The sequence below is a fragment of the Molossus molossus genome, unplaced genomic scaffold (genome assembly GCF_014108415.1).
Source record: "Molossus molossus isolate mMolMol1 unplaced genomic scaffold, mMolMol1.p scaffold_m16_p_4, whole genome shotgun sequence".
NCBI lineage: Eukaryota > Metazoa > Chordata > Mammalia > Chiroptera > Molossidae > Molossus > Molossus molossus.
The window spans coordinates 124,842,335-124,868,151 of record NW_023425377.1 but is presented as its reverse complement, the minus strand read 5'-3'; the positions used below and the strand labels follow the sequence as shown (position 1 = coordinate 124,868,151).

General features: G+C 48.3%; 1 protein-coding gene across 3 annotated transcripts in view; it reads right to left on the bottom strand.

The window, feature by feature from the left end:
* TRPC3 (transient receptor potential cation channel subfamily C member 3) overlaps nucleotides 1-25,817 on the bottom strand; it is a 59,691-nt gene that overhangs the window by 18,465 nt on the left and 15,409 nt on the right. Inside the window, exons 2-6 of one of the 3 annotated variants that reach the window (XM_036240549.1) lie at nucleotides 24,112-24,883; nucleotides 17,079-17,267; nucleotides 8,203-8,367; nucleotides 4,411-4,627; nucleotides 1,963-2,196 (exon numbers count right to left, since the gene is read on the bottom strand). In XM_036240549.1, coding sequence (XP_036096442.1) covers nucleotides 1,963-2,196; nucleotides 4,411-4,627; nucleotides 8,203-8,367; nucleotides 17,079-17,267; nucleotides 24,112-24,883 — 1,577 coding nt within the window. Of the gene's footprint in view, nucleotides 1-1,962; nucleotides 2,197-4,410; nucleotides 4,628-8,202; nucleotides 8,368-17,078; nucleotides 17,268-24,111; nucleotides 24,902-25,817 lie in introns of those variants that run through there. The other 2 variants (XM_036240550.1, XM_036240551.1) reach the window with 2 other exon arrangements.

Sequence of the window (25,817 nt, the reverse complement as noted above, 5' to 3'; positions counted from 1 at the left end):
GAACTTTCCATTCATTGCTAAGTTTGCACAGTCAACGCCTTAAATAGGATCAACCTTGGAGGTAGATGTTAATACCTCAGTTGGAAGTACTAAGTACTCTGGATTGAATAAATGATCTGAGCTCTCTTGTCCTGTGAAACCAGAAACATGACTTCTGCACTCAGATGAATTACATCAGTGGAAAAAACACTTATAAAGATACTGAGCTGACTTCACACTAAGCAGAAACAGAACGGAGTACAAAGGATGAAGAAGGTTAAATGCTTCATAAACACAGGCTGTCAGGAGGATGAAATGACAGGCCTGGCTGATGTCCCCGCGGTTTCTAGGTTTATTAACCAGTGAGTCCGCCCTCCTACACACTTGGCCAGCACAAACCTCCTGTGTTTTGTGGGGAAACTGGTTCATCTCGCAGTTGATGAAGTGAAATGCCATGTGAAACAAAGTGAGCACATCACCGAATCAATGGTGCTGTCAACACGGTATCTAACAATATAACGTGTTCCTGGAAAACAAACCTGCTGAGCTGCTGCTGAGCTGCAAACATTTCAGATATAGATTCTCAATGAGGACCCCAGCACCCTTTCAAGGTCACTTCTTAAGGTCACAGTAGACTGTTTCCCTGGAAGGTCAGCGAAGCGCTCTGTGGTTAATTTTGTACAAGCCGGGCCACTCCCACAAGAACACACACTTTGTACACATTTGCAGCAACAACAAAAATGACCCTTTGCTGAATGTTTACTATGCACCCACCACTGAGCTTCCAATAACCCTACAGATTGGGTGTAACGATTATCCTCTTTTTAGAGATGCAGACACCAAGGCTTAGAAAGGCTAAAAACTGGATCAAAATCACACACGTAAAGAGCCATGCAGCCTGAATTCACCCATTTCCCTTCCGATCACAGTCATTAACGACATAAGAATACATTTAAATAAAGAGGTTACCGTGATCCTCAAGGTACACATTGCACAAAAACACAACCCAAGTGAATTCTTTCATTATAAATGGTGACCACTTGTTCATGTGACCTGGTCTCCCTGGCACAGAAACAGCTTTGCTCGCCAACGCCAGGAGCCCGTGTTTCAGTCTCGCGGGGTGTGAACAGCGCGCCTCTATTTCGGGGCCGACGCCCAGCCTTTCCAGTACCATGAACCCGCTGCTTGTCCCCACCGCAAGGTGAGCCTTCAGCCACCAAGCCCGGCTGTGCTCCCCTCGGAACACCCGCCAACCCTGCTCAGTGTCCTTATCTGCAAACGAAGGTGAGACGTGAGTCCCACGCCTTCTCCAGATTTGAGATTTTGCAACAATGTGGACCTTCGCTCATTGGCGGCCCCCAGCTTGGCCTCGGGAAGGAGGGAAGGCCACCTAAGCGGTGCGTGCGGTGAGGGAAGGCAGCACGTCCCGCCCTGCACCCCGCCCCGCACCCCGCCCCGCACCCCGCCCTCCCACGCCCCCGGAGAGGCACAGGTTCCGAGATCCCTGCGGCTCCCAGCGCCAGGTTCTCTGGCTGCGGCTCCTGCTCCCCGAATTCCGTGCATCTGTCCAGCGGAGCCGTCAGCACCTCTCCTTATCTGCTCTCCTCGAAGCCGTGCTCCCAGGGACCCGGCTGCCATATCGAGCCCCTTCTCCAGCTGTCCCCCTAATATGACAGCATCGTGTCCTAAGGTTCCTGAGCGGCGATTATGCTGTGAGGCTTAAAGGACACTTTCCTCCCACCTCACAGCCCTTTCTCTTCATGGATGTGAGCGCGAGGGCCCAGAGGAGTAAATGCACTTGACCAAAGTCACACAGCAAGGGAGGGGCCCGGCCTGGCTATGAACTCAGCTCTACAGCTCGTGCTGTCTCCACCGTCCAGCAACCTTCAACGCACCTCCCCCACGGACATCCTTACTGGCGTCTCCTTCTGAAACGGCCCCCACAGCCTCCGAGACACGCGGGCCCTGCAGCCACCGACTTACCGTAAGTGAAATACTGTATCTCTGGGGGAAGGGTGACTTGGCTGAGGTCGCTCTCCTGCACGTTAGTGTCCACGTACTGCTGCGCTTTGGTTGCCTGGAGGAAAGCCAGGAATCTGGCCGTGAAGGCGGCAATGAAGATGGAGAGCATGCCGAAGTCCAGCAGGTTCCACAGCTGCATGATGTACTCCCTCGGTCCTTCCAGCCACAGCTCCTTACACTCGGACCACATCATTCCTGCCACAGCACACACGAGGGTCACGCCAGGCTGCCCAGCTCGGCCCGAGAAGCTCTTATCTGGCCCACCGTCAGCCCCGTCTACACAAAGCCTCCTGGGCAAAGCACCACGCCGGGGACCACAAAGCACAGACTGTGCAGCCCACTGGGCAGAGCTGATGGAAGGAGGAGCGTCCACTACAGGGACGACTCACTCCACCAGCTTAGAATTCAAAGCAACACACCTCCACGCGCGGCCCAGAGAGGCTGCCACTCAGACAGAGAGGGCGAGGGCAGGAAGGAGGGAACCTGTCCGGAAGGCTGCACAAGTCTCCTCCTTTTGGAGGACAGGAAGGATTCATCTTTATAAAACTACATTGGTAGCCCAGCCAGTGTGGCTCACTGGTTGAGCGTCAACCCATACACCAAGAAGTCGCTGGTTCTATTCCCGGTCAGGGCACATGCCCAGGTTCCAGGTTGTGGGCTGATCCCCAGTGGGGGGGCACGCAGGAGGCGGCCCATCGATGTTCTCTCTCGTCCATGTTTCTCTCCCTCCTCTCCCTTCTTCTCTCTCTAAAAATCAATTTAAAAAAATTAAAATAGCATTGGTTTATTATCAAACCCCAGTGATCATTAGAGAAACAGACCCAAATGAGCACTGTACTATTTGGGTCTAACAAGAAGTGTCCCCATCATCCGTCACTCTTCTGTCACCTCCCGACCCCTCCCATGTCAGCGTCCTGCGGGGTGGGGGTGCAGCTCTGAGCAAGGAAAATCCCCTCAGCAGGGAAGCCCAGAGGCTACGAAGAAACCGAAGGCAGAAAGGCCATCTGGGAGGAGAAAATCCTCCTTGTCTACACCGTGCAAGGGGAAGATAGTGTGCGATATTTTATTTTATTATCTTTTTAATCCTCACCTGAGGATATTGATTTTTTTTTTTTTTTTTAGATAGAGTGGGAGGGAGAGAAGGAGGGAGAAAGAGAGAAACATCAATGTGAGAGAGACACATGGATTGGTTGCCTCCCCTCTCGCATGACCCTGACTGGCGACGGGGATTGATCCTGCAACTGAGGTACATGCCCTTGACCCGGAATCGAACCCGCGACTCTTTGGTCTGCGGCCAGCGCTCTAACCGCTGACCCCCACTGGCCAGGCTGTGGGAGTTTTAAAAGGGATGCAATGGCACATAACAACATGTTTAAAAGAATTACTCGACCCAGGCCGAGGCCACGGAGTGAACGAGAGGAGGAGCCAGCCTATTAGATCAGGGACTAAGAAGACACCCAGAGACTCGCCGGGTGAACCGAGAGAACGTATGTAAAGGACGCTGGCTCAGCGAGCAGTAGGTAAGGGCTCCCTCCCCTGGCTGCTTCTCGCTCTGCCTGAAATGCTCGCTGTAACACAGCTGCTCAAACCGGCCCTGGGAGCTGAAGCAGCACCTTTTCTGCAACTGGACACGCTCCCGAGACCTCTGAGACTAAACGGGATCAGGTTCTCAGTCCTCAGTTAGCAGCCCCTGGGGCCACGTCCCAGAATGTCAGTGAATCCGATCATCACAGTGAGTCACTTTACAAACCCCACATTTTATTCAATATGGAAGTTAGATTTCTGAAACACAGTCTATTAATATTAGGCACACGTTACTCATAAACATTTATAATGTGGTGTTAGGATACCTTGTAGCATTATCAAGCTGACAAATTATTTGATTATTCTGCTATTCTGCCAGTCTAACGGGGGTGATATTGCCAGCCCACGATGTAAAATAACATTTTAAACAGAAGACGACATTGGGGTAGTGAACACACAGCACAATACACAGATGATGTCTCATAGAACTGTACACCTGAAACTTGCAGAATTTTATTAACCAATGTCACCCCAATAGATTCAATTGAAACAAAGAGAGAAAATAACCCTGGCTGGTTTGGCTCAGCAACTGAGCATCAGCCCTCAGACCGGAGTGGCAGGTTCGATTCCGGTCAAGGGGATATACCTCGGTTTTGGTTCGGTCCCCAGCGCTGGTTGGGGTCAAGCGGGAGGCAACCAATCGACATGCCTCTCTCACATCAATGTTTCTCTCTCTCTCTCTCTCCCCCCCTCCCTCCCATTCTGAAGATAAATGGAAAAAATATCCTTGGGTGAGGATTAAAGAGAGAGAAAGAGAAATGATGATGGTGATTATATAGACATTGTTTTTGATAGAAATCAGAGTACTTAAAATCCAGGGCTTACCCAGAACCCAAACCATAATTAGCATCTCGGTCCACGTGAACTGGGTGGTCTTGACCCTGAAGATCTGTCTGGGATAGTCGATGACAGTCACGTTGGGCGGCGTGCTGACGCCTTCGAACCTGTCCGAGGCGTTGAACACGAGCAGGCCCAGGAAGATGATGAAAGAAGCGGCGTGTGCCACGAACTTCATGAAGGGGCTTCGCAGAACCTTCCCCAGCTGCGGCGAGACCAGAACCAAGCAAACAAAACAGAACACGTTGACTTTTGCGAATCTGGCTCCCACTTACGGGAATTACTATGCAGGACAAACACAAGAACAGATGGAGCGAGAACACTGTCAAAGCGTTGCTTCTGTTTCTGAAAAGCTACACGTTATGAAAATTACTCCTTTTTAGGGGATGTTTCCTCCGAAAATAATCTAAGAAGCACATTCAAACTTCTAAGTAGCCCATTTGTCTTAGGATATACTGTGTTCGCAGATGCATTTCTGGACATCACAGGGCACAGACTAGTTATTCTTATTTTTACACTGAAAAACAAGGCAATGTTGAGGTTTTAAAGTCTAGGAAAAGAAATTCCAAGTTTGTAGTGGCTAATCTTTTACAACTGTACACTTGAGATGTTATGATAAATTTGTATTTGTAACTGAAATGTTACGAGGTGGCGTCAGCGCTTTAAAAAAAACCCTTTGAAGATGAAAAAAAGATTACTGCAGAGGTAAATTTTAGTTCTCTCTTTTACATATTCCAAAATCAAGTTCTGCTTTATGTGATAGGAAAGGGGCAGAAAATATTACAATCAGGATAAACATTTCATCTCTTACATCCCGATTAGCAGAGGGAGATACACAATGACTGAAAACTCTGAGTGGGCTAATTTAATTGCAAGTCATCCCGAAGTTTGGAAATCATATAAATAGTACTAGAGGACCTTCAAGTTCCGTTTATAATTATTTTAAGATAACTCTTTTAAAATCCCATGTAATAGGATGTCCTTAAAAGCCCCATGTTCTAGGGGAGATGAAAACCAATTCCTCCTATTCCCAGGGCTTCTGTGGTCCATAAATTAAGTACATTTGGTAGATTTATTCAATGAGTTCCCATTCTACACACTCAAACCCTACTTCTAAACTCAGTCTGTGACCTTAAACAGTACCAAGGTTCACATTTAAAAAGCTGCAAGTTCAAACACACTTTTTTTTTGTTTCTTATTAATCCTCACCTGAGGATATTTTTTCATTAATTTAAAAATTTTTAGGTAGAGGAGAAGAGAAGGAGGTACAGAGAGACAGAAACAACAACACGAGAGAGATACATTGATTGGTTGCCTCCTGCATAGCCCTGGTCGGGGTCAAGGATCAAACCTGCAACCCAGGCACGTGTCCTTGACTGGGAATTGAACCCATGACCCTTTGGTCTGTGGGCTGACGCTCTAACCATTGAGAAAACCGGCCAGGGCCAAACACATGTTTGTGTATGTCCACAACCTTTGCTTGATGTCAGCAAACAGCAAGGACAGTCAAGCACTTCTGGGGTTGAGCATGAATTCACACAGACGAATGTGACATTTTCTACAGGAAAATAAACAATACTTTTACATATCACTGTGCCAAGGTCGGTCTCTGAAAGGTTGGTCTTTAAAAACTTCAAACAACACGGAAAGAAAGCAGCATGCCTAGGCCAGCAACGGATGTGTGGAGAGAATTCTTGCGAGGTTGTGTTTTCACCATCGGGTAGACGGCACGTGGCGGGGTCAACGTGGGTGGAAGCGACTCTGCTCCCTCCCGCCCCTGCTCTGCTGGGCGGGGCTCCCACGCCAGGAGCTGTGCTTCCCGAGGGGAGAGAGCAGGTGTGAACCGACCCTGCCCACTGGCCTGATGCAATGTTCCCGTGACTAAGCTGCCCTGAGACACCAACACTCCCAAACCTGGACTCCAGTTCCTTCCCCCAGAAAGGGAATCACTGGGTGGGACAGGGTTTCTGGTCGAAGGCATGCTGTCCGCATGATTTATGGCTTTTGGTCTTACGTGCTCATGCATTTGAGGAACCATAAGATACTTTTCCATGAAATTCTCGCACATATATGGTGTCCACAGAGCAGGGCTCTGCCCGGGAGGCTGCTGAGCCAGAGAGATGACGGGTCCCCAGGGTCGTCCACAAGTGGCCTTGACTCGTTTTGCCTGCAACTGCCTCTGATTGGAACAAAAGCCGACTTTGGAATCTGGGAACAGGAGTAACATCTCTCGGCACAGCGCCTCCTCCCTGCAGCGCCCTCTGCGGACCTAAAGCCGATCCTGTAAGCAAGCCCAGACCCCTTTCCCCGGCTCGATCCGGGTCCTCTCGGGCACGGGCACACGGACTCTACACAACAAGAGGAGAGAGGGAGAAAGGTTGTGAACAAATTGGTTCACAACCAATTTGTGTTCCACTGTGTGAATGGACCACAGCTTTTTATCCACTCGTCTACTAATGGGCACTTGGGCTGTTTCCAGATCTTAGCTATTGTAAATAGTGCTGCTATGAACATGGGGGGTGCATATATTCTTTCTGACTGATGTGTCAGGCTTCTTAGGGTATATTCCTAGAAGTGGGATCACTGGGTCAAATGTCAGTTCCATTTTTAATTTTTTGAGGAAACACCATATTGTTTTCCATAGTGGCTGCACCAGTCTGCATTCCCACCAGCAGTGTACTAGAGTCCCCTTTTCTCCACACCCTCACCAACACTTGTTGTTTGAGGATTTATTGATGGCGGCCATTCTGACAGGTGTGAGGTGATACCTCCTAGTTGCTTTAATTTGCATCTCTCTGATGATCAGTGACGTTGAGCATTTTTTCATTTTCATAATGGAATACTATGTAACTATAAAAAAGAAGGATCTCTTACCCTTTGAGACGATGTGGAAACTATTATGCCAAGCGAAATGAGCCAGTCAGAGAAAGACAAGTGTCTCACTTATATGTGGAATCTAATGACCAAAATAAACTGACAAACAAAATAGATCCAGAGACCTGGAAGCTTGGAACAGACTGAGGAACCTCAGAGGGAAGGGGGAGGGGCGGGAAGAGATGACCTGAGAACTTATTTGCATATATGTAACCTGTGGACATAGACAACCGTGCGATGAAGGGCTGGGGGGGGGGGGGCAGGCTGAGCAGGGTGGAGGGGATCAACGAGGGACAAAAGGGAAGACATCTGCAATACTTTCAACAACAAAGATAATTTCTAAAAAAAACGATTCAAGCAAAACTAAAGAAAGAAAACCATCAAAAAATTCCAAAGCCCCCAAGCCCAAATTCTACATTTCTTCTTCTGAAGAAGAACAAAGAGCTTGGGGAACCTGACATGTACGTTCTTGGACTTGAGATAACACCAAGTTTGCAGAAGACACTCAGCCACAGACGGAGGACAGGTCTGCGCGGGGCCTGCGGCTGTCAGGCTGACTGTGTTGGTGCCACCGGGCTATTCCCCTCCCTCCCTAGGCTGGCGCATCCGCTTGCTATTCATTCAGCTGTTAATAGAATCAAACACACGCTACTTCACCCCAGCAGCATTTTATCTTCAAAGCCGAAGCACTGTACGCCTGCAGAGGCGACCTATCCCACCGGCGCCGACTTCTTCCCCGTCCCTTGTTCGAGTTGACCCAGTCATGCAAAAGCAGACTCGTGTTCTTGATTCAATTAACATTCGGGGTGAAACCGATAAGAGCCTTAAGGAGGAAGCCTTTTCCTTCTGCACTGCAAAAGGACATGCCCACCCACCCCAGAAGAAACGGGGGTGAGAAAGCTGTACCCGGCTGCAAGGTGCGATCCAATAGCCAATGGCGAGGAACGGGAGACCCAAGGCCACCACCAGCACCACCAGACACTTGATGGCTGTGGTCTGTTCCCGCAGCCCCGAGAGGTTCTCATACCAGATGGTCAGGAGCTGCTGCTGGCAGTTGGGGTGAGCCACGAACTGGTGGGAGAGAGAGGGAGGGGTGTTACTATGCCATTGTCCACAGTTTATCTGCTGAATGTCAAGACTACCCTCCTACGACAGATGCACATGTCCCCAACATGTAGGCGCCGGAAGGTTCGGGTCATATTCTCTTCCCCCTCCCCAGTGACTTTTCCAAATCGCTTCAGAACCAAGAGAAGAATGGAAATGGATACAAGAGGGTGAGACTGATGTCCTGGACCCCAGTTCTTCCTATGTGAAGCTCCCCCTGACTCACAGACTCTTTTCTGGAATTGGGTGACCCCGTCTTTCCTCTGTGGACACGTGTCCCAGCTCACTGTCTGCCAGTTTACCTGCATTCGGCTCAAGTGGAAAAGAAGTTACTTGGTGTATCGTAGACCATGGCTGAACACGAAATGTGTTATCTTTCGCGAGCAACTGCTAAAACGCTACCTGTGTGAAAATACGAACACGATGTAGCTGGTGCATACGGACCACGACCACTGCAAATCTGCAAACGATTTGCAAACAATCAATGAAGTAGCAGGCGTCATGCCCAGTGCACCCAGCTCTCAGGAGCTGGCATCGAATGTCACTTCCTTCCTATTGTAGTCATCTGTCCTCTTTTTATTGCTTCCTCTATCACAGGGAAAAAAAAAAAAAAAACACCCACAAACGTTGATCTCCTGTAGTGATTTTATCTCTATAATTCTAATCAGGAAAAATGAGCAAATTATACTTCCTTCATCCCTGCCACCAGGTTTTATTTTGCCGTCTGATTTTGCTAAATCATCTGCCTGCATCTCTTTAGAAGAACCGGGACTTCTTTAAGGCCCTGTCCTTACTCAGGGAGCAGAATGGTCTTGTCACCAGGCCCCTGGGAAGGTCCCCACTACAAAAGGTGCCCGTTTATAGCTGGATCTGCCTCTTTGAATGTCCAGGTGCCGTTTGCCCAAGCTCAGGAACTATTCGGGGACATTGGCAAATCAACTGTGAGTGCCAACCTATTTTTTTTTAAAGCATGTTTAGGGATGCCAAGGCAAAGTATCACTGCCGTCTAAAAAACAGAACAAACAATAAGAGCAAACCTGTTAGGAAGGACCCATGCGATGCTTTTTCAAACTCTCAGAGGCAGAGGAAGCAGAGCCGTTTCCACTAGGCAGAGGGCTCACCCTGAACCAAGTCCTAGTTACTGATCCTGTCGATTCGTAGGGACTCGAGGCAATTCTGCGCGCTCTTTGGCTACTTATGAAGAGCACACCTACAGGGCAATAAAGAGGCTGCCACTTACCGGTGCAGAGTTTCCCATCAGCTCTTTTCATTAAAATAAATAAAACCTCATCCCGCAGGGTAGGCAGTGGCGACACCATTGCCCCCAGACCCCCTCCCACCCCCAGAGTGCCCGCCTTCTGGAAGTCGGTCCATGATGACCACTCTGGGGGCAGCCACGTGCCTCTTTGCAGGCGGAGAAGGCGATGGCCCGTGGACAGATGTGGCGAGAATGAGTCCGCGAATATTAGACTGAAATACTCGACTGAATTTGTTTCCGTAATACAAACCAGGAGGGTTCGGGAGAGTTAAAAATACGAAAGAGAAGATGCCATCGTTTCTTGCTTGATGAGCTCGATGTGAAAAAGAGTATTTAGTCTCGTAAATTCCGTTCAACTCAGTTGTTCAAATCCCTGGCCCTAAGGGCCACTGGTCATTGTCAGCCACGAAGTACATGAAATCTTCTTTCCCAGCTCAAGAGTTTGTCACTTGTCCAACGGTCTGATTTCTGAAAGCAGGATTTCAAGGTCAATGCAGTCACTCTGTGAACTCATGATACAGTGTGTGGATATAATCAAGGCTGAAGGTTTGCAGGGGTCTCCGGGACAATTTCCTAGGATTCTGGAGAACTCCAAATTTCCACTTCTGCCCTGTGTCTGTTGGATCATTTCCTTCCTGCTTCAACCCTCCTTCTAGGTGAGAAATACTAATCCTCTCTACAGTCTCTGTCGCATTCATTCACTCATTCTTCAAGATATCATAAGCCCCTCCCACGAGCTTAGGGCTTGGTACAAGATGAAAATGCATTGCTTTAAGGGATGAGTGGTCCCTGGTCTCAGGCACACAGTAAGCTATCAGTAAGTGTGAGAAAAGCCATTCGAATGAAGACCTGGACTCATATGCTTGCCAAAATGAGTATTCAGCCTTTAACACAGTCTTAATTTGAATGTTGACTCAAATGCCTTCGTGTTTAGAGGGTCTGCATTTGTGGGAACCCGGATGGATTCACGGAAAAGGCATGCCCACGGAGTGAACAGGCAGGTGGACGTGTCCATATTTCTTTCATAGGTTTTAAACTCTCGAGGACAGAAATATTCATATTGTAGTATGGCTCCCTCTTCTCATTCCTCCTCCTCGACTAGTCTTTATTTATTTATCTTTTTATGTTTTTATTGATTTTTTTAGAGAGAGATAGAAACATCGATGTGTGTGCCCTGGCCGGTTTGGCTCAGCGGTTAGAGCGTCGGCCTGCGGTCCGGAGAGACCCGGGTTCGGTTCCCGCTAAGGGCACGTACCTCGGTTGCAGTTTGTCCCCGGCCCTGGTTGGTCGTGCGGGTGGCAACCACTCGATGTGTTCCTTCACATCGATGTTTCTCTCTCTCTCTCTCTTCCTCTCTCTCCCTCCCGCTCTGTCTGAACAAAAAATGCAAAAAAAAAAAAAAAAAAAGAAACATCGATGTGAGACAGATACATTGATCAGCTGCCTCCTACACGCCCCCTACTGGGGATCAAGCCCGCCGACCAGGAATGAAACCAGGACCTCTCAGTCCATGGGACAGTACTCAATCCACTGAGCCACACTGGCTGGGTTCGAGTCGGTCTTTAAAGTTGAAGACGTGCTTTATAGCGTTAATTATGCTATCTAAGCTTCCACAGCCTCAAAGACTTAATGGAAATTGATCCTTTCCATGTGGCACACAGGTGATAATCAATCTTTGACCCACTGTGACTTGTACATACAGCTCGGACACTTAATGGATGCTAAATCCTAGGCAAAATCATGGCCTCTGCACTTCCCTTGTCAAACTTGACCGTTCAGCTTAATGGGTATATTTCCTATACTACTAATTTTACCCTCTTCTTAATTGAGATAATAAACACCCCCATAAGCATCTGCTGATCTCTCTTAATCCCCGGAAAGAAAACACAAGCAGGTATTTTTCCTCTAGCGATTTTAAATCCTAACATGGGTACACAAGGAACATTTGAAAAAGGAAATGAAACCATTACAGCAGGAACGAGGGCAACAAAGCAAATCCCTCTAGGAGATGAGTTTGTCTTGTTCAGTGACTTCAGGGCAGGGACCTTGATCCCTTGACTGTTTTACCTCCTCTAACCCCTCCTGCTGCCGCCACACCAGTCCTGGCCCGCTGGACAGAATCAGTGCGCGGCTTCTGAACGTCGCTGGATCAGCAAATTGAGATCATTCCAAAAATAAAGCTCGTATTCGAGGTTTTCTGACCTCACGGGAGAATGACTGACACACCAGAAAATCTCAGTCTTTCCGTGGAACAAAACTGCTGTAGCATTGAGGGAAAAAAAACACTTGTTTTCCTGCCAAATGATCAGTAGATTGTAAACCAAACCCGCCTTCGGGGCAGGCTATGGCAAACAAGGAGAGAATTTCCAACCTGAAAAAAATTCACGTTACGTGTCTGTCCGTGACACCAGCCTTTGTACGAGGGGCCTTCGTGGGTCCACTGTGGTGCAGAGGCGTGGCAGGAAGGCTGTTTAGTTTTCAGTTTCCTTGTTGGAGCCCCAGTGCATACAACTTAGAAGAAAATGTTCTCATGGATAGAACTTAGGTCATTCCAGTTTCTTTCTTTTTTTTTTTTATCCTCACCCGAGGACATTTTTCCATTTTTTTTTTTTTGTTCAGATAGAGCGGGAGGGAGAGAGAGAGAAACATTGATGTGAAAGGGACACATCAAGTGGCTGCCACCCGCACGACCAACCAGGGCCGGGGACAAACTGCAACCGAGGTACATGCCCTTAGCGGGAACCGAACCCGGGTCTCTCTGTACCGCAGGCTGACGCTCCAACCGCTGAGCCAAACCGACCAGGGCACTCCAGTTTCTTTTTAAAGTTCTTGAATTGGCCCTGGCTCGCTGGCTCAGTGGTGAGAGTGTTGGCCCGCGGATCATGAGTCGCGGGTTCGATTGTGGTCAAGGGCTTGTACCTGGGTTGAGGTTCGTCCCCCCTGGTCGGAGTCATGCAGGAAGCAACCAGTCCATGCTTCCCTCTCCTGTTTCTCTCTCTCCCCCTCTCTCTCCTTCTCGCTCCCTCCCTCCCTCCTACAATATCTGAAGATAAATAGAAAAATATCCTCGGGTGAGGATGAGAAAAACAAATAAAGTTCTTGAATTGGTACATATACTAAACGGAAAACTTAAGGTGGTGCGAGTTTTCCGGATTTCGAACCCACCAGGTGTAAAAGCGCTCACCCCCTGGCGCCTGGGCACACCCCGGGCAGAGGCGGCGCGGTGCGGGGTCAGGGCTGTGCCCACACTCGTGTGCGAGTCCCTGCGGCGCAAATATTCCCCACTCCGGCTGCGTGCCTCGGCTCCTGGGCTTTCTCTACACCTGCTGGGGACCCGTGCGTGTGTTTTTATTGCTGCATGACTCTTTTCTAGATGACTGTTCCCCAGTTAAACTTAATCCCACCGTGGAGGGAACGGGAGAGCAGGTGGAGTAACTCAGGAAGTGTTCCTCTTTCTGAAGAGCCGCACTTTATGATGCTCTAGTGCCCTGTGCCAGGGGCTGTCTTAGACGCCGCTACTAGAACAGGCAGAACTCTGGGTATTTCTGGGTGCAGGGGGTCGGTAGTCCACCTCAAGTCACAGAGAAGATAGAGGGGCACTCAGAATTAGAACTCGGGGCTTTTGGGGACAAGTCACCTATTATTCTAATTTAAAAAATAATTCATATTTTTGCTTAAAAGTTAATTTTCTTATATTTTCCCAAAAAATCAAATTTCCTCTTCCATTCTCTTCTAGTAGAAGAATGCAGGTAACTCTATGAACAGTAATAGTATTTACCATCTTTCCCGTTGTATTATTTCCCTTGGCGACCCCTCAGAAATGAGGAACAGTCTTCAAAATTCCTGATGGAAAACACATAATTGTTTCCCACCAGTAGCATTTGATTGCCTGCTTCATCGACAGCCTTGAGAATTGTGAGCTTTCATTCTTTAATAATTTAAGAGAGGCAAAATGTATTTGTATGTTCATATGCATTTCTTTTATGACTAGCGCGCCTGAACATTTTAAGTATGCTTGTTAGCCATTTGAATTTCTCTCCTGGGAATTACCTATTCAAGCTCCTAGCTTATTTTTCTCTTGAGCTCTGGAGATTTTTCCCTACAAATGTGTTTTGGCTCCGTTGATCTGAGGGACAGCAATCCCTTGTAAGTTGTAACTGAGGAGACGTTTTCCCCGGTTTGCACCTCACTTTGTTGGTGATCTCTCCCCAGGACAGATGCTTGCTCAGTTGTCTGTGGTCAAACAATTGCCATCTTTGCTTTATTTCTTCTGCTGCTTTTATATTGGAAAGTTCTTTCCCACATCATCATCAAATTCACGGTCAGATCCCTCCTATGCGGATCTTTCTCATTTTCATTTTCTTGATTAGCTGCCAGTGAGGCGCTGAACTCGCGGTGTGATTCTTCGGGGAGACCGAGCTCGAGGGGCTCAGAGCCCAGAGAGGGGGAGGTTTGCGCAGACGGCAGGACCACGTCCTGAGTCTCTGACGGGACCCGGCAGCTTACCGTTACATGAAACTGGTTTCCTGGGTGGATTATGGGCTGGTTTGAGTAAATATGAGCTTATTTTGTTCTCGGGAGGAATTCTATAATTCTATATAATTATATAGTAAAGTTATTTCGAAATCTCTGTGCCTTTCAGATAGCCGCAGGCTGCCTCAGGCCACGGCGGGGTTGGGGGCATGCATCCTTGTAGCCCTAGGCGAGATTCTTCTCGGGGGGGCTAGAAACAAGCTGGTGGGGACAAGTCCATAGGAGTAGGTGGGGTATTTGCTGGAGTGGAGACGGGTGAGCGCCCAGTGAACAAAAGGACACCTTCAAGGGAGAGAAGAGAAAGAGAACTCGGGGCTTTCTTGGGCCTTCCAGAATAGTCTTGTGTGCACTTTCCAGGCGAACATTCCAGATCAGAGGCCTCAATGCTCAGTGCGCCGCACACAGCAGACAGACCAGAAACCGGCAAAGCCTCAAATCTCCTTTTAGTCCCCCCTTCTTTCTTGTGGTTTCCTCATCGTTTGTTTTCCTCTGGTTGATTGACAGCAAGTGTATTATTAGTGACACCTCCCACAATGTAACCTACGTATCAGTGTATTTAAAATGAACATGCAGCCCTGGCTGGTTTGGCTCAGCGGTTGAGCATCGGCGGGCGGACCAGAGAGTCCTGGGTTCGGTCCCCGCTAGGGGCATGTACCACAAAAAAAATTAAAAATAAAATAGAATGAACATGCAGGCCCAGCTGGTGTGGCTCAGTGGACTGAGCATCGTCCCGTGGACTGAGAGGTCCTGGTTCGATTCTGGTCAGGGCCCATGCCTGGGTTGCAGGCTCAATCCCCAGTAGGGGGCGTGCAGGAGGCAGCCGATGGATGTTTCCTCTCACATCGATGTTTCTCTCTCTCTCTCTCTCCCCCCAAAAAATCAATAAAAACATATTTAAAAATAAATAAATAGATACAATGGACATGCAGGAAACCTGCCCTCTGGGAGGCAGCCTGGCTCACAGGCCCACGTCGGTAGACAAGCTGTCTCTGCTAATATGACACTCTCCAAGCTGTGACCAAGAACCGATGACAGCTGAAATCAATTCTCCCCTCTCAGATGCTCCAGAGAAGAGATGCATATTGCAAGACCTGTGAATAAATGTCCAGACAGATTTCTGCAAGTGCTTTCGTATCAGCCTTATTGACAATTATCTTTGTCTCCTCCAGCATGGCAACATCTCCACCAGGCAGGAATGCTCTGCTAGGAGGTCAGCCGGGCCAATGTCATTGTCTGGTAACTGACAATGCCTTGGGAAAGCGACCTCGCTTCACGTTCCACTGTCCTATCAGGCAAAGGGGAGATCTGTCACTGATGGTCGGCTAGTCTTGTGAACACTGCATGTGGAAATTCTCATCGTGGTAGAAAAGTGTGTGTGTGTGTGTGTAGAGAGATAGACCCCGTCCTCACGCACTGCTCGGGTACCCACGGCACTGGCCTAGGCTCCACTGGTAAGACACCTGCGTGCAGGCCTTGATGGGGGAGGGGCCGCACCTACCAGGTGGGACCCAGGCGTCCTCTTGGAGGTGCAGGGCCGGCCACCAGCAGCAGAGGCAGGATAGTTGTGTTGGGGCCTCAGAAACTCCCTTACCAGGTCGGCTCGGGAAGCGCAGCTTAGAGAAGCTTGTGCCTCCACCTCTCGTGACTCCTGCCCCTCCCAATATTCCTTACTAAATCCTTTCTGCCTAAATGGACAGTTGGAACCAGCATGGTGAACGTGGGATCCCTCTTTGATGACGAAGACCACAGCTTGCTTAAGAGCCGCCCTACCGAGAATGAATTGTCACAGTGCAGAAATGCTATCAGCTAATACTATTGAACAATCATGTGTCCTATACCTGTGCTCATTACTTCACATGAATCAGCTCCTGTAACCCTGGAAACAACGGAGCAGGCGGTTACTACTGCTGTCCACACTTGACTAACAAGCAGACCGCGGCTCAGACTGGCTCGGTGACTTGTCCGCAGTCACACGGGGACTTGAAGCCTTGCATGCTGGCTCCGGAGCCTGCCCTCTTAAGCTCCATGCCCCACTGCAGGAGGAGAGGAGAGTCAGCTACACACAGATCGACCAGGTCATGAAATCAGCTCTGTTCCTGATAACAGCTTCCTTACTTCTCTCGAAAATAACAAAACACAGTATTCATTTATCCAACACATGTAAACTGCTAGATTCTGGGTAGCTGAGATTTTTGTTCCAGTGAAACATCGTAACTACAATTTTCATGAATTATTTAAAAGCCCCGTACAAGTAGCAGACAGATACACATACCAGTTTATCTGTAGTAACCAGAGTTAAAAAAAAACATAAATTTTATTTTTGGCAACTGCATGACCAACTCTGTAGCCATGTGACCTTAGACATGTTGTTTAAGCTTGGTGTACCTTACTTTCTTTGTAGAATAGAAATCTCATCATCTGTCTTCTCTATTTTATAGGCACAATGGATAACAACATAGGTTTGGTGCAGGGATCAGTGTGAGAATGTGTAACAGTGCCTTCCAAAAATGGGTACAAGTAACAGATTTTATTATTAATCGCATCGTCACAAGCAGTTTGCAGAATTCTTTGGCTTATCTTAATCCATTGAGATCCCACCAAAACCCTCCTTTTATAGAGTAAACTGACATTTAAAGAAGTCTCATGACTTATCCAAGGTCTCACAATCCATAAAAAGTAGAAAAGGATCAGAAGCTCCATATTTGACTCACAACTTTATCATGTACTTCACTCAATCTCTTTCATGAAGGAAAAAAATCTTTTCTTTTTTTTTTTTTTTTTTACCAATAACATCTATTCTTTTTATTGAAAAAAATGTCCTGGAATTAGGGCCAGCGGCTATTCTGTGTTTATTACAACATGTGCTGGATGGCAGTGGGCCACTCACCTTTTTGACTTCATACTTAATAGCAAGTTTGACGCGACTCAATGAAGCCTTGTGCCTGTGCAGCTCCGCGGGCTCCGCCGACTCCAGATCTCCGTTCAGAATGGCTTCCACCTCCTCCGAGTCCCTGCAGAGATCCAGCACACCCACCACGAAGTCTTTGCACTGCATGGACAGCTTCCGGTAGTCGTTCTGAGAAGGAGAGGCACGCGGTTCAGTACAGAGGGTTTGCTGTGATTCCATGGACAGCGTCTAGGGTTTTCTGTGCGTGAGAAAAAGGCATCCCTTCCTCTCGGTAAAGCTGCAACTGCTATGTGGATGCCAGGCTGGCTGAGTTCGAGATGGCTGGATTTGCCCCCAGCCACCTCCTTCCCCAGGACCTCCTGCAACCGGCCCGCCATCTGGGGCGGCTCTGAGGATACTGTGCACACAAGTCACTGGTTGGTATGAGAGATGGTGTCGAAATGCTAATGTGGAAGACCAGTGTGAAAGATGTATCTCCCCTGTGCAGACAAAGAATTGTTTTCTTAAAGTCAAAACTATCTATGTAATGGAAAATTTTTTTTTTATCAATTATTGTTTTATTTATTTCTTTTTAAAAATTTTTATTTTTAGCCCTGGCCGGTTTGGCTCAGCGGTTAGAGCGTCGGCCTGCGGTACAGAGAGACCCGGGTTCGGTTCCCGCTGAGGGCGCGTACCTCGGTTGCAGTTTGTCCCCGGCCCTGGTTGGTCGTGCGGGTGGCAGCCACTCGATGTGTCCCTTCACATCGATGTTTCTCTCTCTCTCTCTTCCTCTCTCTCCCTCCCGCTCTGTCTGAACAAAAAATGGAAAAGTGTCCTCGGGTGAGGATAAAAAATAAAAAAAAATAAAAAATTTTTTTATTTTTAAATGACAGTTGTACAATAATTTTGTTCATTGTGACTTTTCTAAAGTGGCGATTGGATACAGGAGACTGACCGCATGTGAACAGAACGTGTGCAGTTCGCTGTCTCTTGCCTTGACGGAGACACTGCTTCTCCAAGTGCCATCCTCGGGCCAGCAGCATGACAGCCCCCGGCCGTGAGTTAGAACATCAGTTCTCAGCCCCCATCCCTGGCGTCCTGATGTGTTTCTGACACACATGTAAGTTTGGGAATGACTGGTTTACAGCGGCTGGCTATGCGTCATCGACTTCCCAAGGGTTGCAGAGCAGTAATACCTGAGAGAGAAACGTCCAGGCCACGGGAGCGAACACCTTGCTAAAAGTACACCTGCGAATCTTTCATTTCCTTGTCGCATGTACGTGGTGCACGGACTGGGATAAGGAAGTCAGGGGGCAGCCTGCCCTGTCACCTTCCGAATGGAGCTCTGTCTCCCCTTTGGTTCCCGTCAAGGCGTCAACGACCATCTTAGGAACGTGTTTTGTTTTCGGAAATCCCAGTCCCACGTCTGTGGCTTTCACTAAAATTATAGCCCATTAGGAAAGTTAGCCGGATGAGAATAATTTGGTACGCTTGAGGAAAACGTAATTCCTCATTTCGGCATGTCCACAGACACTGCGTGTATCGAATAACTAACTACTACTTTGCACATGAGAATTTCCAAATTCTGGGCTTCCAACAATCGTACTTTTAAAAAAGGCATGAAGCCCTCGCCAGTTTTGCTCAGTGGTTTGAGCATCAGCCCTCAGATCAAAGAGTCACAGGTTTGATCCCAGGTCCCGGTCAGGGTCATGTGGGATACCGCAGGTGACCAATCAATGTGTCTCTCTCACATCAATATTTCTCTCTCTCTCTCCCTCCCTCCCTCTCTCCCCACTCTAAGAAAAATCAATGGAAAAATATCCTTGGGTGAGGATTTTTTAAAGGTGGCATGAAGAATTGCAATTTTCCCCTTAAATAACTGATTTACATGATGTGATGCACCAAAATCCCATCTCCAACTAAAATAAACAATAAGAGGAGAGAATGTTTAGAGGCCACACAGACTGGAATAGTTTCCATTTCAGACATCAGTTTCAGATAAAGGGCAGTTACAGTTAATCCTTTTCCCCTCATAAGGGAACAGATAAAATGAATAAAAACTCCAATCTCTGGTTTCCATTCAAGTTGGGACCAGGCAACTGATAAAATTAATAAAAATGTTCGGTCTCTGGTTTCTATGCAGAGTGTCTGCCTTCCATGCCTGAAAGATTAATGAAATATTTTATTATAGCATCCAGAAGAAGTATTAAATCCATGTCTGCTTCCACAGAAAGCTCAACTTTTAATACAATTCTTTTAGATGACATTTTCTCACGTTACTCTTCAGTTCAGACGGTTCTATAGGATGTGGTACAGGGCGGCCATTGCTCCATCGAGCAGAAATAAAAGAGACTATTTTCTATGCTTGAAGAAAACATGGGAAGTACATCTGCAGTAATTCCTAAATAATGATTCGTTTTAACAATATATGCTTTTATAAGTATAAATGTCATAATCTGTAAATTGCCTAGTCTTAAAGAAAGCTGTGTGTGTGTTTTTCACATCCACTGAAAGATCAATCATACAAGTTGCAAGGACAACACTGTGCTCTTAACAATGTAAACATCTCCTGCTGGGAGAAGTCTGTCAGCCGGTGCAGAAATCAGGGCTGGAGATACTGGGCATTTCGTCCATTGTGATCATGCGACAGCATTTCCTCCATCCAGAGCCCCCTCCATCCAGGGGAAATGGAGTTCGGACAGCCCTTCCCCAAGTGCAAAAGGAACGGTCTGCGGCCGGTCTGCACTGACCACCAGGCGATGGTTAGTTCCCCCAGGACGCCCTGCCCATGTTACTTCACAGCTCAGATCATTTATCTGCTCTGCATTTTCTGATAATTTCTCTCTCTCGCTCTCTCTTTTTGTTAATCCTCAGACCCAATGATGCTTTTCCCCTTGATGTTTTTAGACAGAGCAGAAGGAGAGAGAGAGAGAGAGACACATCAGTGTGTGGGAGACACATCAATTGGTTGCCTCCTGCACAAGGATCGAACCCGCAACCCAGGTACATGCCCTTGACCAGGAGTGGAACCCGAGAGCCTTTGGTCAGTGGGTTGATGCTCTAACTGCGGAGCCAAACGAGCCAAGGCTGATCGTGTCCCTCCATTTAGTTTTGCTTAATTGTTTTTATCACGCCACTCACCCGCCACCAGGGCCCGCCACAAAGCTAGCAGATGGACCTGCTGCCCACCTCACAGGGCAGAAACTCAAAACCCCGAGGTCCGCCAGGGGGCTCAGTTGGTTGAGTGTCCTCCCATACTCCAAAAGGTTGTGGGTTCGATTCCCCGTCAGAGTACTTACCTAGGTCTCCGGCACTATCCCCGGTCAGGGTGCGTATGGGCAGCAACTGATTGATGTTTCTCTCTCACATAGAAGTTTCTCTCTCTCCCTCCACCCCTTCCTCTCTAAAATCAATAAAAACTCGTCCTTGGGTGAGAATAAAAACAAAACAAAACACCTGAGGACCTGCACAAGTCAGGGAGAGAGCAATGGTCCTTGTGACGCCCTGTCCCCAGCTTCCAGCACACTTACATCACGGTGGATGGTTTCCTCATTACTCTAATTCCATTCATCTTCTTCATAATCTTTTTTTACCTTTAGAGGAAAATGGAAATTCAACTCTAAGCCGGCTGGGGCCACCTGTCCAATCATTTCCCCAATCACAGAGTGTCGTGGTTCAAGCGTCAATCTGAAGCCAGACTTCCTGGGTTCAAACACTGCTTCTGCCACTTACGAGCTGTGTGACCTTGTGGAAGTTACTCAGCCTCTCTGATGAGAATAAGTCTACCTACCACTGCTGCTGTGAGGATTTAATAGCTAGAGTGTGCTTAGTATGCAACAAGTACTATGGAAGGACTTCGACATTACCGGGTACAGCATGTGGGGTAGAATGCTGAGGACTGGGACCCAAGCTCCCGAACCCAGGCCCAGCGGCCGGATCCTTGGCTACAGCCTGTTTCTTCGTCTGTAAAATAAGAGGTCTGTCCAGCCAGATGGCTCCTAGAACATCTTCCTGCTCTAACGTGCCAGCTTGCTTTAGGATTAACTCACTTTTCTCTTCCTTACAACCCTCCTGTGGTATTACTGCTTTTCTACTTAGAGGGAGAAAACTGGGGCACGGGGAGGACAAAAGGCTTTTTTTTTTTTTTGAAAATGCATCACTGACGCAGAATTAGGAAATGGGACTTCGCGTTGTCACATCTTAATAAATGACTAGCTTGCCTGCTGCTGACGTCTGGAGGCCTAGACTCGGTCCACCCTGCCCAGAGTTCTGTTGCTCAGAATAGCTACGGACACAGCATTTGCACACCCCAAATATTTTTTTAATAACCTGTCACCACGCTGTCCTCCATTAATTTATCTCAATCTCTATCTGAGAGCATGTTCAACCTCTTGGGGTAATGACCTTCAGGTGTTTCTAGCACCGGGCCTCCTCAAGAAACATATTCTTCAAGAAATTTTGGAAACTGCAAGGGGCTGGGAGGGAGCCTTCTCTGAGGCACCCAAGTGATGGCAGCCTGAGGGGGAGAGGCTACGTCTTACGGGCCACCGAGAAGCTGAAGCAGGGCCAGGCGTCTGAAAAGAGGAAAATCACCTCTTTTTCGCCAGGGAGCACATAGTCCACTTTTTCTATTTCAGCGAGTACTTTGAGCTCCACGTCTCTGTGGAAAGAATACAGAGCACAGCACGGAGCAGGGCAAATCGGGTTAGCTGCTCGTCTCCCAAAGGGCCGTCACCCCCCCCCCCCCCGCCCTCCCCGAGCGAGGACGCCTGGGTCAGAGTCGTGAGCGCTGCACCGTCCCCGTCTGGCTACAGCCTGACAGATGGACATGAGTGTGGGACAGGAGGGCAAGCAGGTGAAGGGAGGGCAGCTAAAAAGGCAAGAACAGGACAGATAAGAATGGGAACGAGAAGGAACATTCAGTCAGGGGCCCTGTGGTCCCTGGACACTGACTCAGAGAAGGTCGCGCTACCCGATCCCTTCCCGGACGGGTCAGCTAGAGGCACGGTGAGGTTTGGTGATTGCCGCGCATCCTGAGATATCTGGTAGCGTTCATGCATGTCCTCTTAAACTCAATTGTGTTTTCTCCTTTTTTTCTGCCTCTTTACTTGCAATATTTTCCCAGCTTTGAGAGGTTATCAGAGGTGACTCTGTAAGTCGGAGCAAAGGAGATTCTAAGTATTATCAACACAGATTTAGCCGGCTTCAGGGGAAACGAAGAACAACAGAATTGTTAACCATGGCTTCGCCAAGCTGACTCTGCGCAGAGTTGCCTACGTCGCCATCTTTCGTAAATTATTAAAACCATAACCTTAGAAAATATTCGCCTTTGTAGAATCTCTTTTACAGACTTTCAATATATATCCAGCAAAATGCATAAAAAGGAAGTGGAGTGATATTTGAAAGTGGCAAGCAAATTCAGAATTCTGTTTTTTATTACTATGCCAAAATTTAAAAATGACATTTAGAACTATTTTACCTCAATGTTTTTCTATTCTCTCTAAACAGAATTTGAGGCTTTCAATTAATTGGTTCTGAGTTCTGTCTAAAAACAATTTCATTTTTGGGGCCAAGGAAATAAATACTACCTAATGAACCTATTCCAAGGGAGTAAATATAAGGCAATACTTATTTTATTCTTTGCATTTTCCAAAATTTTTATGATAAATGTGTGTAGCTTTGATATTAGAAAAATATTTTAATGGAAAAACAAATAAAATTATCCTACGGCCAGATTTCCACCAGGACAAGAGGAGGGTTGATCAATATCTAGGAGTTTGGTGTGAATGGGGGGGGGGGGGGGGATCCATCAAACGTTCCTACCATTTTCTTGCAACCCCTTAGCCTGAATGACATTGCTAGCTGTATCTGTGTAAATCTCACTTAAGTATGAAAAACTGTAATAAGATCTGAAAGACAAATGATCACTCTCTCTCGATCTGCCATCACAACGCTGAACTGAAAAGAAGATGAACTCAAGCATCCAGAAAATAACTCAATGAACCAATGTCCACAATCATCTTCCTAGGTGGACTATGGGAGACAGAATTGGTCGAAAACCCGTCAGATGACTTTCTCCACAGCCAACGCCATCTCCTTTTGCCCTGGATTTAATTGGTAGGACCATCCCAAACGCACAGGAGGATGTAGCAATTGAATAACACATTAAAATATCTTACATTAATGTATACTTTTTATAAAAATGAATACTGTTTGACTGGAGATAACGTCCAGGAAAAAAGTTTGCTCATTAAAAAATATCAGCCCAGCCAGTGTGGCTCAGTTGCTGAGCATCATTTCATGGACTGAGAGGTCCCGGCTAGATTCCGGATCAGGGCACATGCCCAGGTTTCGGGCTTCATCTCCAGTGAGGGGCATGCAGGAGACAGCCGATCAATGTTTCTTTCTCATATCAATGTTTCTATCTCTCTCTCTCCCTTCCTCTCTCTCTAAAATAGCAATTAAAAAAAAATCAATTAAAGCAGAGCACTGCATTGTCCTTGTATTTCTGGGCTGACCTGATGTCTGAGGGTCTACATTCACCACGCTGAATATACATTTGTGGATTTCAGGGCGAGGCATTTTCATTATATCAATGAAATTACTTTGGTAGCATTTTATATTAGCCTTTTGACTTTCAATCCAAAGGGATGCAGAAACGTTTGGGCCAGTGAGCACTAAACGAATACTACCTGCATGCAGGGTCCCACCATACATCTGACTACAAAAGAGGAGGAGGAATTTGGAAGAGAGGTGGGCACGCCAAATCCCTCCATTTGACAAAAGAGAGGTCTTGGGTTCTACTTGACGCTTATCCAGAGCACAGGGCAGCCCAGGAACTGGTTTCTGACCCCACATATCCTAGCCCCGAAAGCCAATGTTTCACAGCACCATACGGAGCAGGGGAAAAAAAAAATCATCAGCTCACCAGTAAGGGACGCTTCCCATCCCCGGTGATTAACAGGCAGAGGCCAACCCTGGCTCGGGAACAAAGGGCGGGCACCCGGCAGCGGCCGCGGGGCGCCCAGCTCACCTTGAACTCCTTCTCGATGTTGGCCAGCTTGGCCAGCTCGTTGCTGAGCTCCAGGGCGGTGAGCACGGGGTCCTCGCTGGACAGGGACAGGTAGGCCGGGCTGGCCAGCCCCTTGTAGGCGTTGATCCTGGAGCGCGAGTGGCTGAAGGAGTCGTGCCTCTGCTTCTCGGTGCAGTCGCCGCACTTGCAGAAGTAGTCGTGCGGCCGCTCGATGCGGGCGCCCTTGAGGAGCAGCATGTGCACCACCTCGTACTTCTGGCAGTGCGCCGCCAGGATGATGGGCGTGACGTCGGGCGAGAAGCGCGTGCCGTCCTCGTCGTAGGCGTAGAAGTCGTCGTCCTGCAGCTGCTGCTCGCGGGGGCTGAGCGCCAGGCGCCCGCTGGCCACGAAGCCGGGGTGGTTGAGGATGGCCTCCACGATGCGCACGTAGCCCTTGCTGATGGCCAGCAGCAGCGCGTCGCCGATGCGCGCCAGGTTCTCCTTCTTGAGCAGCAGCTCCGTCACCTCCAGGTGCTCGTTGCCCACGGCCAGCTGCAGCGCGTTCTGGCCCATGTAGTCCACGCAGTTGACGTTGAGCGTCTTGGACTCCTCCAGCATCTTGCGCACCACGGGGATGTTGCCGTACTCGGCCGCGTCCAGGAAGCGCTCCTCCTCCGCCGTGAGGCTGGTGCCGCGGTCGTTGAACATGAAGGCCGGGCCCCGCACGGCCTGGCGCCGGCCCTTCTCCCGCATCACCGTCTTCCGCCTCAGGCTTGGGCTCTCCTCCATGGACCTGCACGGAGAAAACAGCTGTGGACCCCGGGGCGAAGTGCTCGCTCCAGGCTCGCTCCAGGAGTCCCCAGCACCTGGGCCAGCACACCTGGAAATGCACACCTGCACCTGGGCTGCGGGCACCGGGGGAGCGGCCGCCAGCCCTGCGACCTGAGCGCCTGTCCCACGGAAAACCGCAATCGGAAGGAGCCAGACGCCCGCGCCTCCCCGTGACCCTGACGACTGCTCTTAACCGGCTTCAAAATACAGGCTGGCAGGTACTTGGCACCAGAGCACTAGGCTTGAAGCCTAAAGAAAGTCCATTTTTCAATCAAGCCAGAACATCCTCTCAAGTCATTGCACATTTTTAACTAAATACAGTAACTGACCCAAACCAAAACAAAGCAACAACAAAAGCCCAGTATTTAGGCCAAATATCACCTTTCAGGATCTCAGGGTATCCTGCTCCCCCCAATTATGATCCACTTTTTTCAATGATACAAGATTTAGCAATTATAAAATTACAGCATCACCCTGGCCAGTTTGGCTCAGCGGTTAGAACCACAGAGTCATGGGTTCGATTCCGGTCAAGGGCATACACCTCAGTTGTGGTTGGGCCCAGCCCTGGTCAGAGTGTGCGGAGGCAGCCAGTCGATGTGTCTCTCTCTCATCCATGTTTCTCCCTCTCTCTCCCTCCCTATCCCTCCTTCCCACTCTGTCTGAAGATAAATAAAACAATGTCCTCGGGTAAGGATTAAAAAAAAAAAATTAGGGCTTCAATCTAGATGTATTTTATTGAAAACAACTGTGCCTTTATAACTAGTTGTTTAATTACCAATATTATATAGTTGCCTCTCGAAGCTAAAAGGCTATGATGGTATGATTTGTGGTTTAAAAGTCACTAACATTACTTGTGAATTAAGCAGCTGGCAGTGAATGTATGTCCGGAACAGAGT